The sequence below is a fragment of the Sinocyclocheilus rhinocerous genome, unplaced genomic scaffold (genome assembly GCF_001515625.1).
Source record: "Sinocyclocheilus rhinocerous isolate Xijiao unplaced genomic scaffold, SAMN03320098_v1.1 scaffold11, whole genome shotgun sequence".
In the NCBI taxonomy this organism is placed as follows: Eukaryota; Metazoa; Chordata; class Actinopteri; order Cypriniformes; family Cyprinidae; genus Sinocyclocheilus; species Sinocyclocheilus rhinocerous.
Window position 1 is genome coordinate 1,262,900 of NW_015625587.1, and position 13,680 is coordinate 1,276,579.

General features: G+C 34.8%; 1 protein-coding gene across 2 annotated transcripts in view; it reads left to right on the forward strand.

Moving 5' to 3' along the window:
* The first annotated feature begins 229 nt into the window (after positions 1-229).
* The window catches only part of LOC107755537 (mitogen-activated protein kinase kinase kinase 5-like), a 23,669-nt gene continuing 10,218 nt past the window's right edge, over positions 230-13,680 (forward strand). For both annotated transcript variants that reach the window (XM_016572387.1, XM_016572396.1), the window contains exons 1-18: positions 230-340; positions 1,255-1,442; positions 1,543-1,711; positions 3,472-3,578; positions 3,684-3,854; positions 5,402-5,514; positions 5,922-6,081; positions 6,710-6,860; positions 7,009-7,113; positions 7,347-7,396; positions 8,013-8,108; positions 8,553-8,643; positions 9,959-10,092; positions 10,770-10,897; positions 12,377-12,513; positions 12,616-12,721; positions 12,810-12,967; positions 13,348-13,543. In XM_016572387.1, coding sequence (XP_016427873.1) covers positions 281-340; positions 1,255-1,442; positions 1,543-1,711; positions 3,472-3,578; positions 3,684-3,854; positions 5,402-5,514; positions 5,922-6,081; positions 6,710-6,860; positions 7,009-7,113; positions 7,347-7,396; positions 8,013-8,108; positions 8,553-8,643; positions 9,959-10,092; positions 10,770-10,897; positions 12,377-12,513; positions 12,616-12,721; positions 12,810-12,967; positions 13,348-13,543 — 2,320 coding nt within the window. In that variant the 5' untranslated portion in view covers positions 230-280. The remainder of the gene's footprint in view (positions 341-1,254; positions 1,443-1,542; positions 1,712-3,471; positions 3,579-3,683; positions 3,855-5,401; positions 5,515-5,921; positions 6,082-6,709; positions 6,861-7,008; positions 7,114-7,346; positions 7,397-8,012; positions 8,109-8,552; positions 8,644-9,958; positions 10,093-10,769; positions 10,898-12,376; positions 12,514-12,615; positions 12,722-12,809; positions 12,968-13,347; positions 13,544-13,680) is intronic.

Here is a 13,680-nt window from a genome sequence, read left to right on the forward strand (position 1 = left end):
ACGTTTTAAAATCACAGAGGGAGTTTGGTGCCAATCAGGCTAACGTGACAGTCACGACTCATGCAGCTGTAAGGTATTCTGCTTCTTTTGTTTTTACTCGCGATCTTTACAACACACATTACATTACGTATTTCATGGCACACTCGTTTTATGCGGTTTTGGCGCCACCTAGTGTTGTGGGTGTATTATTGACATGTCAAAGTCTAGACCCTGAATATAAGATAACACTATCTGCCAGCCTTCTCTGTTTTATCACCTGGGTGTCAGAGAGAGTTTCAGTATGACCAATAATGTCATCCTGTACTGTAACAAACGAGAAGACGATCTTCAGGTTGTGAAGGTGAGAAACACTGCACACAAAATAACTTCTTTCAGATTAGTAAATTGCAAGGTTGTTTTTAAAACCCACCATGAAGTACACCGGGGCTAGTTGTCACACTTTTTATTCCATTGAATATTTCTCAGTGTTGGTGTATTTTTGAAAGTCTGTTTCTGTATAGACACAAACCTTAAAGCCTTGGCAACAAGAAAAAAAAAAACACTTTTGAACATTCACACAGTTTTGTCTAAGAAAAAAAAATTTCAGTTAATTGTTCATACATTGACTTTTTGACAACAATATTATCATGCTATATGAGGTAAATGATCACAGTGGGCCCTTCTGTCTAAACATTAAAACTATTTTGAAATAACTAATAAAACAGCATAAATGGTGACATACACAAATATCATACCATTATTTGGCCAACACATGGTGTTAATTGTATAAAATGTTATACAAAACGCATTATTGCTTTTCTTGTCCTGTAATTTTTTCCTACACCCTGACAAATCATTTTTAATAATAACAGAAAATATAAAAAACATTTTGTAGAGCTTTTCTTCAAATATGAAAATAAAAATTGTTCTGAAAACATCAGTTTGATGTTTAAGTTAAATCTTAATTAAATAGTTGACTGAATGCAAGTTATTTTTTATTTTTTTTTAATTGTGTACACATGTTTACCAACCGATATTACAAAATATGATGATACTGATATTTTAGGTATGTTTAGATAGTAGAATTTAGCAATTTAAGTTTTTAACTAGATGCTTGAAACTAACATGCAAAAACCACTGCTATATAAAACAAGCATTTGTATAATTGATCTTAGCACTCTAAACATTATAGTTACTGAATGACCGTCTTTGTGACAAACTGCCCCGGTCCTATGTCATATGTGTTTGTTTGGTTTTCTGTATTCTTCATTCTAGGAGCAATGTGGGAGCTACACTTTTATCCCCTACATGGTGTCACCACAAGGTAAAGTATTTGTCTCTGATGCCACACTGATGAGGGGCATCAAAGATTTTCTTCATTCCAGCTTTAAAATTGAATCCCTGCTGACCCCTCTGGTGGATCGACTGGTCAAGTTACTGGAAAGTGTTCACATTCATTCTAGGTAGGAATTATATATATTTTTGTGCTTTTCCTGGAAGTCATTTGCTAAATGTTGCTTTCTTATTGTCTGAATTAACGTTTAACACACTCTTGCCTCAAAGCGAATACCTGCACGAGGCAATCCGCAGGGAGATCCGTCTGGCTCGAGAGCACTTCACCGGACAGGCCCTGAGTCAGGAACTGGGCCGGATCCAGAAGCGTCTGGACTCGGTGGAGCTTCTGAGTCCAGACATTGTTATGAGCCTCCTGCTGTCTTACAGGGACATCCCAGTGAGTTACATATGCACAACACTAAACTTTCAGTTACAAACACAGCCAATATGAATGATAGCATGGATAGCATAGGTGTAGTTAGGGCTGGGCGATAAAACACTAACGATAATTATCGCAATATAATTTTCCTCGATAAAACACTTACGAGAGTTTGATAAATGTTCTATATGCGCTAAAAGCGGAACGAAACAGCGCTACTCATTTGAAGCACGCCACACGGACCATTTATCCGCTCGCCTCAAAGTTCAAACGGCAGCGCAGTGCGAGCTCACTAGAGCAGATGCGTTCACTCGCTGATAAGCCTCAGTCACACGACCACTAAACAGCGCTGTGAGAACCAGTGATTGAATTCAGTGAAGAACATAAATGACTCGTTTAAAGCCAGATGAAACAGCGCTGACAAACACGAGAAACACTGTGCGCAACGATACAGTCAGAAGGCTTTTCAATCTACAAATCCCCATCATTTACCATTGATTTACTGTAGTAACACTAACTGCACTTTGGTATTGTGGCAGAAATATGGGATATTCATATATAATTTTATTATATTATTAATGTAGACATGAATCAAGGGAGTAATGGAATATAATTACAGTATGTCGGTGATTAAGCTATAACATTTGTGCAATTATACTAAATGTATTTATACTACTGTTTTCCATACAAATACCTAGAAACCATATAGTTACATTTTTACCATGGTATTGAGGTGCTATATGTGTGGTTTTAACTGTGGTTATCATGATCTAAATGAATGCTACTATGGAAGACAATGGTTAATTTTAATAAAACTCAAACAGTTAGATTTGTTAAATTTAACCGTATAAAAATTATATTGTTACAATTTTTACAGATGTTACTGTTTTTGATAATGAATTAACATAAATTTACATCTGCATCCTAACTCAAGCCACTACTACTGTCAACTCAAGCTACTGTCAAATGTGCATTTCTGAGAGACAAAAAAATGAATATTATTAATATTGCAGCCTGCACTACAAACTGTGCTGAAGATACGCATCATCAAAGTCAGGCAACACAAACCTGTTTCGGGATTTGAAAAAATGTCACTCATTAGAACATTCAGTAACTAAGAAATTCATTTTTCCATTAAGATATTTATTTTGTTAAGGAAAAAAGACTGTAAAAGTGTAAAGAATTCAAAAATGTGAAGTGTTTGTCATCTTCTGCCCATAAGAAGTAGTTTAAAACCACAATTAACAGTCTGGTTTCTTCAACATTCACTTGGGGGCAAAAATGTGCCTTTAAACTTGAAAGAAATAAAGATTTGAAATGTATTGTGATAATTACTGATTTCGATAATTTTTTTGGCCATATCACCCAGCCCTATGTGTAGTAATTATATTATATGAACAGACAGGCTCTTTTGTTATGCATTTGTTGTGCTGTATTCTTTCAATCTTTGCTGGTGAATGCATGTTTGTAGCATAATTTCTCTGTGTGAATGTTTTGATTGTTGCTGTGAGACACCTAAATCTGTTTGATTATTAATTAGATCTAGAAATAAGATCTCACCATCCTTGCCATAATAAACCATATAGTAAACATTAAGTTATTGCTTGCTGTACTTCAAGATATTCCTGCTGTGCTTTTTAATTTGATTTTATGAAAATCCTTGTCTACCCAGAGGAATAACTAAGAATATTTGACAATGGTTCTGAAATATTAGAGGTGCCAGCCAAATGTGTGAATAATTAATGGAAATTTAACTCTCTTTCTCAATGTGATTCAAGGACTACGACGCCATAATAAATCTGGTGGCGACCTTGAATAATTTACCCATGTGCATGGTGACAGCACATCAGAACATCAAGTTTCAGTATATATTTGCACTGAACAGGTAAACTTTGTTTTTTTGAAAATAATACAATACACAAAAACAAACATTTATTTGAGGAAACATATAATATTGTTCCCTACAAAACATTTTGAAATGTGTTTAAAGGAGGAATCATCCTGGCGATCGTGCCAAAGCTTTAAAGCTCATTTTACCCATCGTGGAATCGGGGAGCACTGTGGCCTCAGATGTGTACTGCCTGTGCGGGCGCATCTACAAGGACATGTTCCTGAGTTCAGGCTTCAAAGACACAAACAGCAGAGATCAAGCTTGTTACTGGTGAGTCATTACAAATTACCCTCTCGATCGACAGAGCCGCCACAAGACTGTTGATCTTTATGTCTATTGCACACATTTATAAACATCCACTTCACTGTATAGTGCTATGGTAGGACAGCATCTGATCTGAAATAATGCAAATAATAGTTAATAACTTCCAAAAACTGGTCAGTATTTTTGTCTTGCTTTCCAGTACAAATATGCAAATAAACTTAAAGTTACATTTAATTTAAAAAAATTTCGTAAGATATTAAAGGGGTCATGAACTGAGAAATCAAAATTCCCTTGATCTTTTGACAGATAAAAGGACATTGTACTATAAAAACTAAAATAAGTTTCAGAATTCAAAACTTTCTTGTTAGTCTAAAAACAGCTTATATTGGAGCCAATCTGCCAAAACAACAGGTTGTGGAATGTGCCACTTTATGACGTAATAGTGTGGCTGAACCCCGCCTCCGCAGGAGAAGATCAACGCCTGCTTGTACATCACTGCCTGTTTAGCCCCGCCCACCGATTTGCCTGGAGTATTTATGCGTTTTTAACCTAAATCACTGCAGCGTCCATCTATGAAGGATGTAGGCTGTCAAACATACACAACTGTTAGCCAATCAAAGCAGTGGCCGTTTACTTCAGATTCTACAATCCGCCACGCCTATTCAAACAGAGCGTTGAGGGGTGTCAAAACAAGACAGAAAATAGCTTATTACTTCTAAATTATGTTTTTTGATGTAAACATTTTGATAACATTATAAGTAGACCTCAAAGAATAGTACAAAATAATTAAAAAAGGCAGTTCATGACCTCTTTAAGACTTGTTGTCAGAGAATATATATTTGTCCTGTTATCAAATAATACATTTTTGAATAATGAATTAATTGTTTTATGCATAGACCTCACTAAATTTAGAAAATTTATGCTTTAAACAAGAAAAAAAAAACATTTCCACAATGGGGTAAGAAAATAGAATTTTAATAATAAAAGTAAAAACATTTGTTTTTAATATAAACCTTACAAAATTTTGTAGATTTATGCTTCAAACAAATAACAAACATTTCCACAAATGGGTGAGAAAATACACATTTAATAATAAAATATATATATATTTTTTTATATTATTTTTAATTTTAATTTTTTATTTATATAAACCTTACTAAATTTCGTAGATTTATGCTTTCAACAAACAAACAAACAAAAAATACAAAAAAATGGGCAATGGGCTAAGAAAAATAAATTAATTCCCTAATATATTCCCTGAGACAAAAAAACTAAACAAAACAAAAACAAATTCAATACAGTTTTGCCTCTCAGGTGAATTTGTCTGGTTTAAATTTTGTAAATATTTTCTTTTTCTAAAAATGAGAGAAAATTATTTTAAATAAAATTAATAACCTTTTTTTATTTATTTTTTATTGCAAATTGGATTACTTTGGTTCAAGCAGAGATGCAATCATGCTATGTTTAGGTGTTTGTGGTAATGCTAATTTCTCTAATATTCCTTTTACAGTAATGTGATGTTTTGTTTTTCTACCCTTATGTTTGTCCTGCAGGTATGGCAAGGCCTTCAAGACTGAACCAAGTTTGCATTCCGGAATCAATAACGTTGTGCTCCTGATAGCTGCTGGGCATGATTTCGACACCTCTATTGAACTGCGGAAAATCGGTGTGTTTTTGTGTCCTCATTTAGATTCACTGCTCTGGTTGTGAGCACTTTAAACGGTGAGATGGGTCATGGTTTGGTCTACATGTCATGTACAGTAGTGTTTTGTTGGCCATTGCATTGATTTTTCTGTATAGCAGGCTACTGTATAGAAACTGATATTTAGTGGCCTACTTGTATGATCCAGATGCTTTGAGCATTGAACATGAATGCGTGATGACACAAAGTATGAGTATAAAGAATGTAAGAAAGAAACAGTTTGAGGTGGTTAAACAGGTGTTGCCTTGCTTTCACACTTTACATGCATGTCTCCTGCTTTTCATGCATTTCATACGAAACAGATGCCTATACTGAGGCAGATAGAGTTTTAATTCATGATTGAGTTATGGTGTTATTTGTGCGTTGTGCAGGTGTCACACTCAGTAGCCTGCTGGGTAGGAAAGGCAGTCTAGAAAAGATGCAGGACTACTGGGATGTGGGTTTTTATCTGGGGGCTGGAATCTTGGCCAATGAGCAAAAGAAAGTCATAGAAGCTTCCGAGAAACTCTACAGGCTCAAAGCACCAATGTGGTGAGTAAAGAAAGTGAATAATTATTCATGTTTATTTTGGTTTGTTTAGGTAGTATGAAGTTAAAACTCTTTCATGTTTAAATTTAAGTTATTCTCATTAATGAAAATGATTAAAATAATAATTATTATTAATAATAATAATAATCATTCATTTAAAAAAATCTATATTTTTGTTCAATATTTAAATAAAATAAAAATACATTTTTACTCAGTGAAAACTTAGTGAGTTTCTAAATTAATAAAACAATTTTAAAGCCCTAAGTTTCATTTTCAAAACCATAATACAAGAAAAGAAGGGCCTCTCAAGTCATTATTTAATTGAGTTAATTACTCAATATTCAGATTAAATAATCAATACATTGCGTGAGAAATGTAATATAATTGAATATAAATATAATATAAATGAGAAATTAAATATTTAAAAGGAATCAGATAACTGACAGATGAACGCATTAAGGCACATTAACTGTAGTAGGAGACATTAAGGTGGTACTTCAAGTTTAAATTGGTCCTGAATGATTGTGTTATATTAATTTTCAAATATTTTTTAAAATTATTAAAACACACTAACTGACAACCCTAAATAACACGTAGTATTTACTGCAAGGTGATTTCTCTGTCAAAATAGGTATGTTGCATCCATCATGGAGACGTATATACTGTACAAGCAGTTTGCCAAACCTCGAGATGTCAGTCATCCTAAACGGGAAACTGTGGACTTTTGGATGGAGTTAATGGTGCAGGCATGCAAGCCTACCGTTTCCACAGCGCGCTGCCCGGTAAGACTGATTCTTTTCTCCTTTCTCATCAGTACAACCTTACCCTACTACACAAAAGACAGCTTATTTCACTTTGCTTCAGCAACAGTTAAAGGAAAGGCCAAAAAGGTGGAGAAATAAACAGACCCAAAATATATCTTTTTTTTAGGTTCTGATTCTGGAGCCCACTAAAGTCTTCCAACCTAGTATAATAAGCGTAAGTGAGGAAGATGACAGCCGTACGGTGCAGCTGAGACACGTCACACCACTCGAGGTAAACACCCTTGACCCTTGATGCTTTTTGCACACGGCTTTCAGGACTAATTGTGCAGGCTGCAGTGTGTTGTCACACAGTGGAGTTTCCATGTTATTAAATAATTTATGTGATAGATAGATAGGCATCACTTAACATGACGGAGGGCAGTATGATCCGATGCTTTATGCTGTAAAATTCAACATTGTGTACATGTCTGTGGGAGTGTAATGTGTTCTATTTGGCTTTCCCAGAAAGGTCTTCATGAGTGGACTTTCCCAGCATCTGCGATTCGTGGAGTAAGGTACTGTGTGCTTATGGGAACACTACCATTTCCACATTTTTTCCCCCCGTTTTCCATTTCTAAGCTTGCAGCAGTTTATAGTCCCACTAGGGCTGCTCTGTTTTGGCCACAGCCCAGCGATTTTCTCTGAATAGGTCTTTTTTTTAAACTTCTTCACTTGTTGCTTGGCCTAGTTGACACCTGTTATCCTATTTCCAGCTTTTAAGCTACAGTATAGGTCAGTGTCTCTTTCTGTTGCAAAACAAATGACACTAGCTGTTAATATTTAAAGACAGATTGACCCCTAGTTAAAAATACTTTCATTTTTGGATAAATAGTTTCCTAGAGGGATTTGTATTCCTGGTAGAATTAGTATTTCTTATTAATTTTTTTTATTTAGTATAATATTTGTGTTTGAAAAAGTATCTTATGTGATAGAGCAAAAGTACTGTGCACCAAAAACGTCATTTTACTTACAAATTTAAAAACAGCCCACAGATCTTCTGAGTTTTAGGACTACAAACTGAATTGCTCTTTTTGGATCAGTTTCAAATAGTGTAAAAGGGCTTAACTCATTATCTTTGATGTTTTATTTTTTGGCTTGTGATTGAGAATCCCTGTTATTCCACTCTTGCAGCATCTCCAAGTTTGACGAGCGGAGCTGCTTCTTGTATGTCCTGTACAATTCCGATGATTTCCAGTTGTACTTTCCCAGCGATCTTCATTGTAAAGGGTGAGCTCCTCCCATCGACACATTGCTTAAACACGCTGCCAAGGACAACATGAGGGAAGAGCTCCAATGTCATGATTGTTTTGACAGAGAATGAACTCGTAAAAGATTATGTTCTGTGAATTAGTTTTAAGAATAATCTGATATTTTAATAGTGTTCAGTTCAGAGGTGCTCTAGGCTATTCACTGAGCCTTTAAAATGCAAGCCATATTACTTTCCGTTCTGTTGTATCAGGTTCAGGAAGTCACATTTGACCTCGTTTTATGAACTTGTTATTCTTCCAATGAAATTAAGCTATTGTGTAATGGCAAAATGATTAAGTGTAAGTGCATTTGAACATCATAAAGAAATCATAAGAAAATGCTTTACTGAAATATCATGTCACAATGAAAGATTTTTCCATTGAACATATTCTCAAACCCTATCATTTGTGTGTTGCTTGTCAGGTTCTGTGATTTGGTGAATTCTCTATTGCATCACGCAGAAAGTCCCGTGGAAGATTCCAGTCCAATCAGGGGAGGGGAAGGAGATTTAGAGGTGAGAGAAGTCTCCATGAATATCATCTTGTTGTTTGTCCAGGCTAGTATCCATGTTCAGCATGAGTGAAAATGTGTACTTGGTTGATTATGCAGCTATTTCAATCTTATGCTTGATATACAACCCTTAAAATGACTTCCGCTGATGTAGACTCATGGTAGAATTGGATGATATTATGGAGTTGCATAAACCTGAATTTGACACAATCTGTACTGTATCTGTAACTGCTATAGAAATAATGGTGACTTGTCATTTTATGGCCAAACAGTTCCCTTCAATGGGAATCATTCCAAATGAAGCTTTCCATTGAATACTGTGAATATGGTACCACTATATGACAGGCAGTACCATAATGCAACTGTGATGTTTTCTGCCTCTTTTACTATCTTTAGTATTTCCATAACTCCACATTCAAACCTACTTCCTGCTATCACGTGTTTGTTTGTTTTTTAACAAGCATGGGCATACAGTGTTCTTTTAACTTTAATTTTTGCTTCATCTTTAATCATTGCTTACTTAAATGTCAAATATTTCATAAAACATATATTACTGTTCAGAAGTTTGTGGTTGGTTGGTATGATTTTTTTTAAAGGGGTCATATGATGCGATTTCAATTTTTCCTTTCTCTTTGAAGTGATACAAGCTCTTGGTGCATAAAGAAGATCTGTAAAGTTGCAAAGACTAAAGTCTCAAATCCAAAGAGATATTCTTAGACATGATTTTATGTTTACGCGGCGCGATGCAACGCATAACAAGACAGTATATGTCATTTTAATCCGTAATTATGTCCCCACTGGATGCAACAAATGCCTCGTTTATAATGGGTTTTAATGTTTTTGTCTCGTCGCTCCGGCCGGGACACGCCATCACAGTATGGTAAGGGGCGTAAAACATTTCCGTCACACGCTTGAGGTATTCGGCCAATCACAACTCACTGGATAGCTGGCCAATCACAGCACACCTCGCTTTTCAGACCGATGAGCTTTGTAAAAATCGATGCGTTTCAGAAAGGCGGGGCATAGAGGAGAAACAATAATGTACAGTATGTGGAAAATAATGTGTTTTTTTTAACCTTAAACCACATAAACACATTTCATTACACCAAATACACAAAATAATGTTCTTTTTAGCAACATCATATGACCCCTTTAAAAATGTTTTTTAAAGAGATCTTGTACAATCGCCAAGCCTAAATTTGTTTGATGGAAAACAGAAATCTTTTGTATCATCATAAATGTCTTTGCTGTCACTTTTAATTAATTTAACGCATCCTTGATTAAAAGTAACAGTTTCTTTAAAAAAAAAAATGTTTCAGTACATTTATGAGAGGAATGAGAATGGAGACAAGGTGGTGCTGGGGAAAGGAACCTATGGAGTGGTGTACGCTGGACGGGACCACAGCAATCAAGTGCGCATCGCGATCAAAGAGATCCCAGAGAAGGACTGCACGTATGAACTTGTTTTCCATTGCTTTAATTTTTTCCAGTGGAATGCATACTTTAGAATGTGTTTCTTATCAGTTTAGCTGCAAGTTTGTTGTTGTATTATGAAGAATCAAATAAAAGAAGATAAAATAACTTTGTTATTTTACAATGTACATTGAAAATATAGTATGAGTTTCACAACTCTTGAAACATGTCCAGTTTTGCCACACAGAATTACTATAATATGGAAAAATATTGATAAAATATAATAATGATTTCATATATTAAACAGTGAACATGTATTAATAAATTAAACAAAAAAAATAGTAAAGTTATGTATAATATGAGCTTTGTATTTAATCTTTAAAAGAAGTTTTAGGTCATTTCTGAACTGTGTATACATTGTTGATCTGCTTCAGTAGAAATCCAGCATTTGGATTTCTGACCATGTTCAAAGGTCACCACAGCCCAGTGATGTTTGTCCGCAGGACTGATGTTTGTTTAAACTGTCCTCCCATGGACAGTTAGCAGATGTAGACCTCTCCATGTGATCCAAGTCTTGTGCTTAACTGTTTTAACCAAATATGCTCATAAAACCCTTATGATTGTGGTCAGAACTGCATAGCTTAGATGATCATAATAATATTTACTTTTTGTCTTCCATCTTGGTCTCTTTATTCTTTTTCTTGTTCTGGGTTTTAGCTACTCTCAGCCGCTCCATGAGGAGATTGCCTTACACAAGAGGCTGAAGCACAGGAATATTGTTCAGTATTTGGGATCAGTCAGTGAGGATGGCTTCATCAAGATCTTCATGGAGGAAGTTCCTGGAGGTGTGGCTTGCTTTGCTCATTGTTGTCATCAGCTTTTAACTTTTCCATTTTGATGACATGGGGACATGTTGATTTTCGCAAAGTCTGTTGGGAAATCCTTGGTTCTAAGGAAGGATGTGTTTGTGTGTAATGTTCATGTGCGGGAAGATCTCCAGCTGTGAGCGTAATTGAAATGCGTTATACTGAACAGCACAAACCGGTAGAGGGAGTTATTTATGGGTCAGTGACGTAACACTCATTGATGTGTTTGGTCCTACACCTCCTATATGATGACGAAACATAGACTATCCTGAGTCATGAAAAAAAGTTGAGCAGTTTGTAGAGAAGTAGTTCCTTTAAAATATGTTTAATATTTGAACAGCTTTTGTTTGCCAACATTCAGGAATCCATTTTGTTGTAATTTGACAAAAATGTTAGAAAACAGGAGATTAAATCACTCTAGACTTTAGCGAGATCAGTATACCTTTTAAAAATGACAATAAAATCTAATTTTACATGTTCAGTTTGACAAATGGTAAAACCCTTCTAAACCTAAATGTATTCATGATTAAAAATTCATAAAAATTCATATTTGAATCATATTAAGAAAAAAAATGAAATAAAAAAAATAGTTTCACCTTGATAAATACTATAAGATGTGCACACTCACGTGAACTCAAAGGAAATGTTTTGCTTTTTATGTTGATTTCGTTCAAAAGTTATTATTTTTTTCTCTTATTCTCTCCAAGGCTGCATTTTATTACATTAATAACACAGTAAAATGTAATATTGTGAAATAATATTACTATTTAAAATCACCTTTTTTCTGGTATATATATATATATATATATGTAGTGTATATATTTTATGTAATGTATTCCTGTGATCACAAAAATTAATTTTCAGCAGCCATTTTTCCAGTCTTCAGTGTCAATGTGATCCTTCAGAAATTATTCCAATATGCTGAATTGGTGCTCATGAAACATTTTTTATTATTATCAGTTAAAAACAATTGTGCTGCTTAAAATTTTTGTGAAAACTGTGATACATTTTTTCCCAGGATTTGTTTTTTTATGAATAGAAAAATCAAAAGAACAACATTTATTTGAATTTTTGAAATGTTATAAATGTTTTTGCTGGCCCTTTTTGATTAGTTTAATGTGTCCTTGTTGAATAAAAGTATCTTTCTTTCAAAGAAAATTTTTTTTTTTTTAGAATGGTAGTTTTTACATTTACATTTTTTACACAATTACATTTTTTAATTTAACCTTAGATTGTAGAGCATTGTATTAAATCAGCATGAATACAAAGATTATAATTTAAGAATGTCGATGTGTTTTAGATGTTTCAAAACAATTTCATGATCTCTTCTATTATCTATTCTATTCATTATGGTCATTCTTAAATTATTTTACTGATATTTTATATTTATTTATGTGCATGTGGATACACGGTGTATAATTTTAAAGTATATTCACTTGTTTTTTTCTTCCTTCACAGGAAGTTTGTCCTCTCTCTTACGATCAAAGTGGGGGCCTCTTAAAGATAATGAGGCGACCATTGTCTTCTATACCAAGCAGATTCTGGAAGGGCTGAAATATCTCCATGATAATCAGATCGTCCATCGAGATATTAAGGTATGAATACATCACAGTGCTGTCATTGCTTTCAGACTATCTGTCAGAAAATTTCAGCTGCAATTCTTTTTCGTCACATGCCATTACTTTTCATTTCACCAGGGTGATAATGTTTTGATAAATACATACAGCGGATTGCTTAAGATATCAGATTTTGGCACTTCTAAGAGACTAGCAGGAATCAATCCATGTACAGAGACGTTCACAGGTCAGTCTTCTAGCACATACTTCTCACATTACATTATGTACTCTTGCATGTTTGCTTTTCAGACTCTTCCTGATTCATTCATCCACAGGCACTCTGCAGTATATGGCTCCAGAGATTATTGACCAAGGTCTTCGTGGCTACGGAAAACCGGCTGATATCTGGTCTTTGGGTTGCACCATCATAGAAATGGCTACAGGGAAGCCACCCTTTCATGAGCTGGGAAGTCCTCAAGCGGCCATGTTTAAGGTGCTGCAGGTTTTTGAAGCAGGAATCTGAGTGTTATTTTAAGCTGATGGTTATATAACAATGTTAAATGAACTGTGAAGTTGATTTACATTCCATTCTCACATTCCCAGTTGACTTCATGCTCATTGCATATTAGAGTCACGGTTAGGCCAGAAAAATACTAGAATGCAAGAGGAAGACAGTTTATACTAATGTCTGCTATAGTGCCAATTGTGGAAAAGACTGGCGCTGTAAAACTGCTGATGTTATAAATTGCTTTCTGGTATGTTTTTGTAGCTAAAAGTGTTTGTGTTTGCATACTTGCTTGTGTTTCAAGCCTAAATGTGAATATCTCTTACAAAGGATCCCATCAGGTTTACTGATGAACTGTCCTCCTGCAGGTGGGCATGTTTAAGATCCACCCCACAGTGCCAGAGTGCATGTCAGAGGAAGCTAAAGGCTTCATCATATGCTGCTTTGAACCCAACCCAGACAAAAGAGCCACAGCTTCAGAGCTCCTAAAGAACAGCATTCTGAAGGGCAGTCCCAGGAAGAGGGCAAAGCCTCAGTCTGACAACACTCTGAAAGAACCTGCCGGTAAGCTTGTAGAACCACATCCATAAATCCTTGAGAACTCTAACACTTTAAAACCAACAGCTTTAATTGGGTGTTACTTCAGCTTTGGCCACTTTATTTATTTATTTATTTATTTATTTATATATATATATATATAT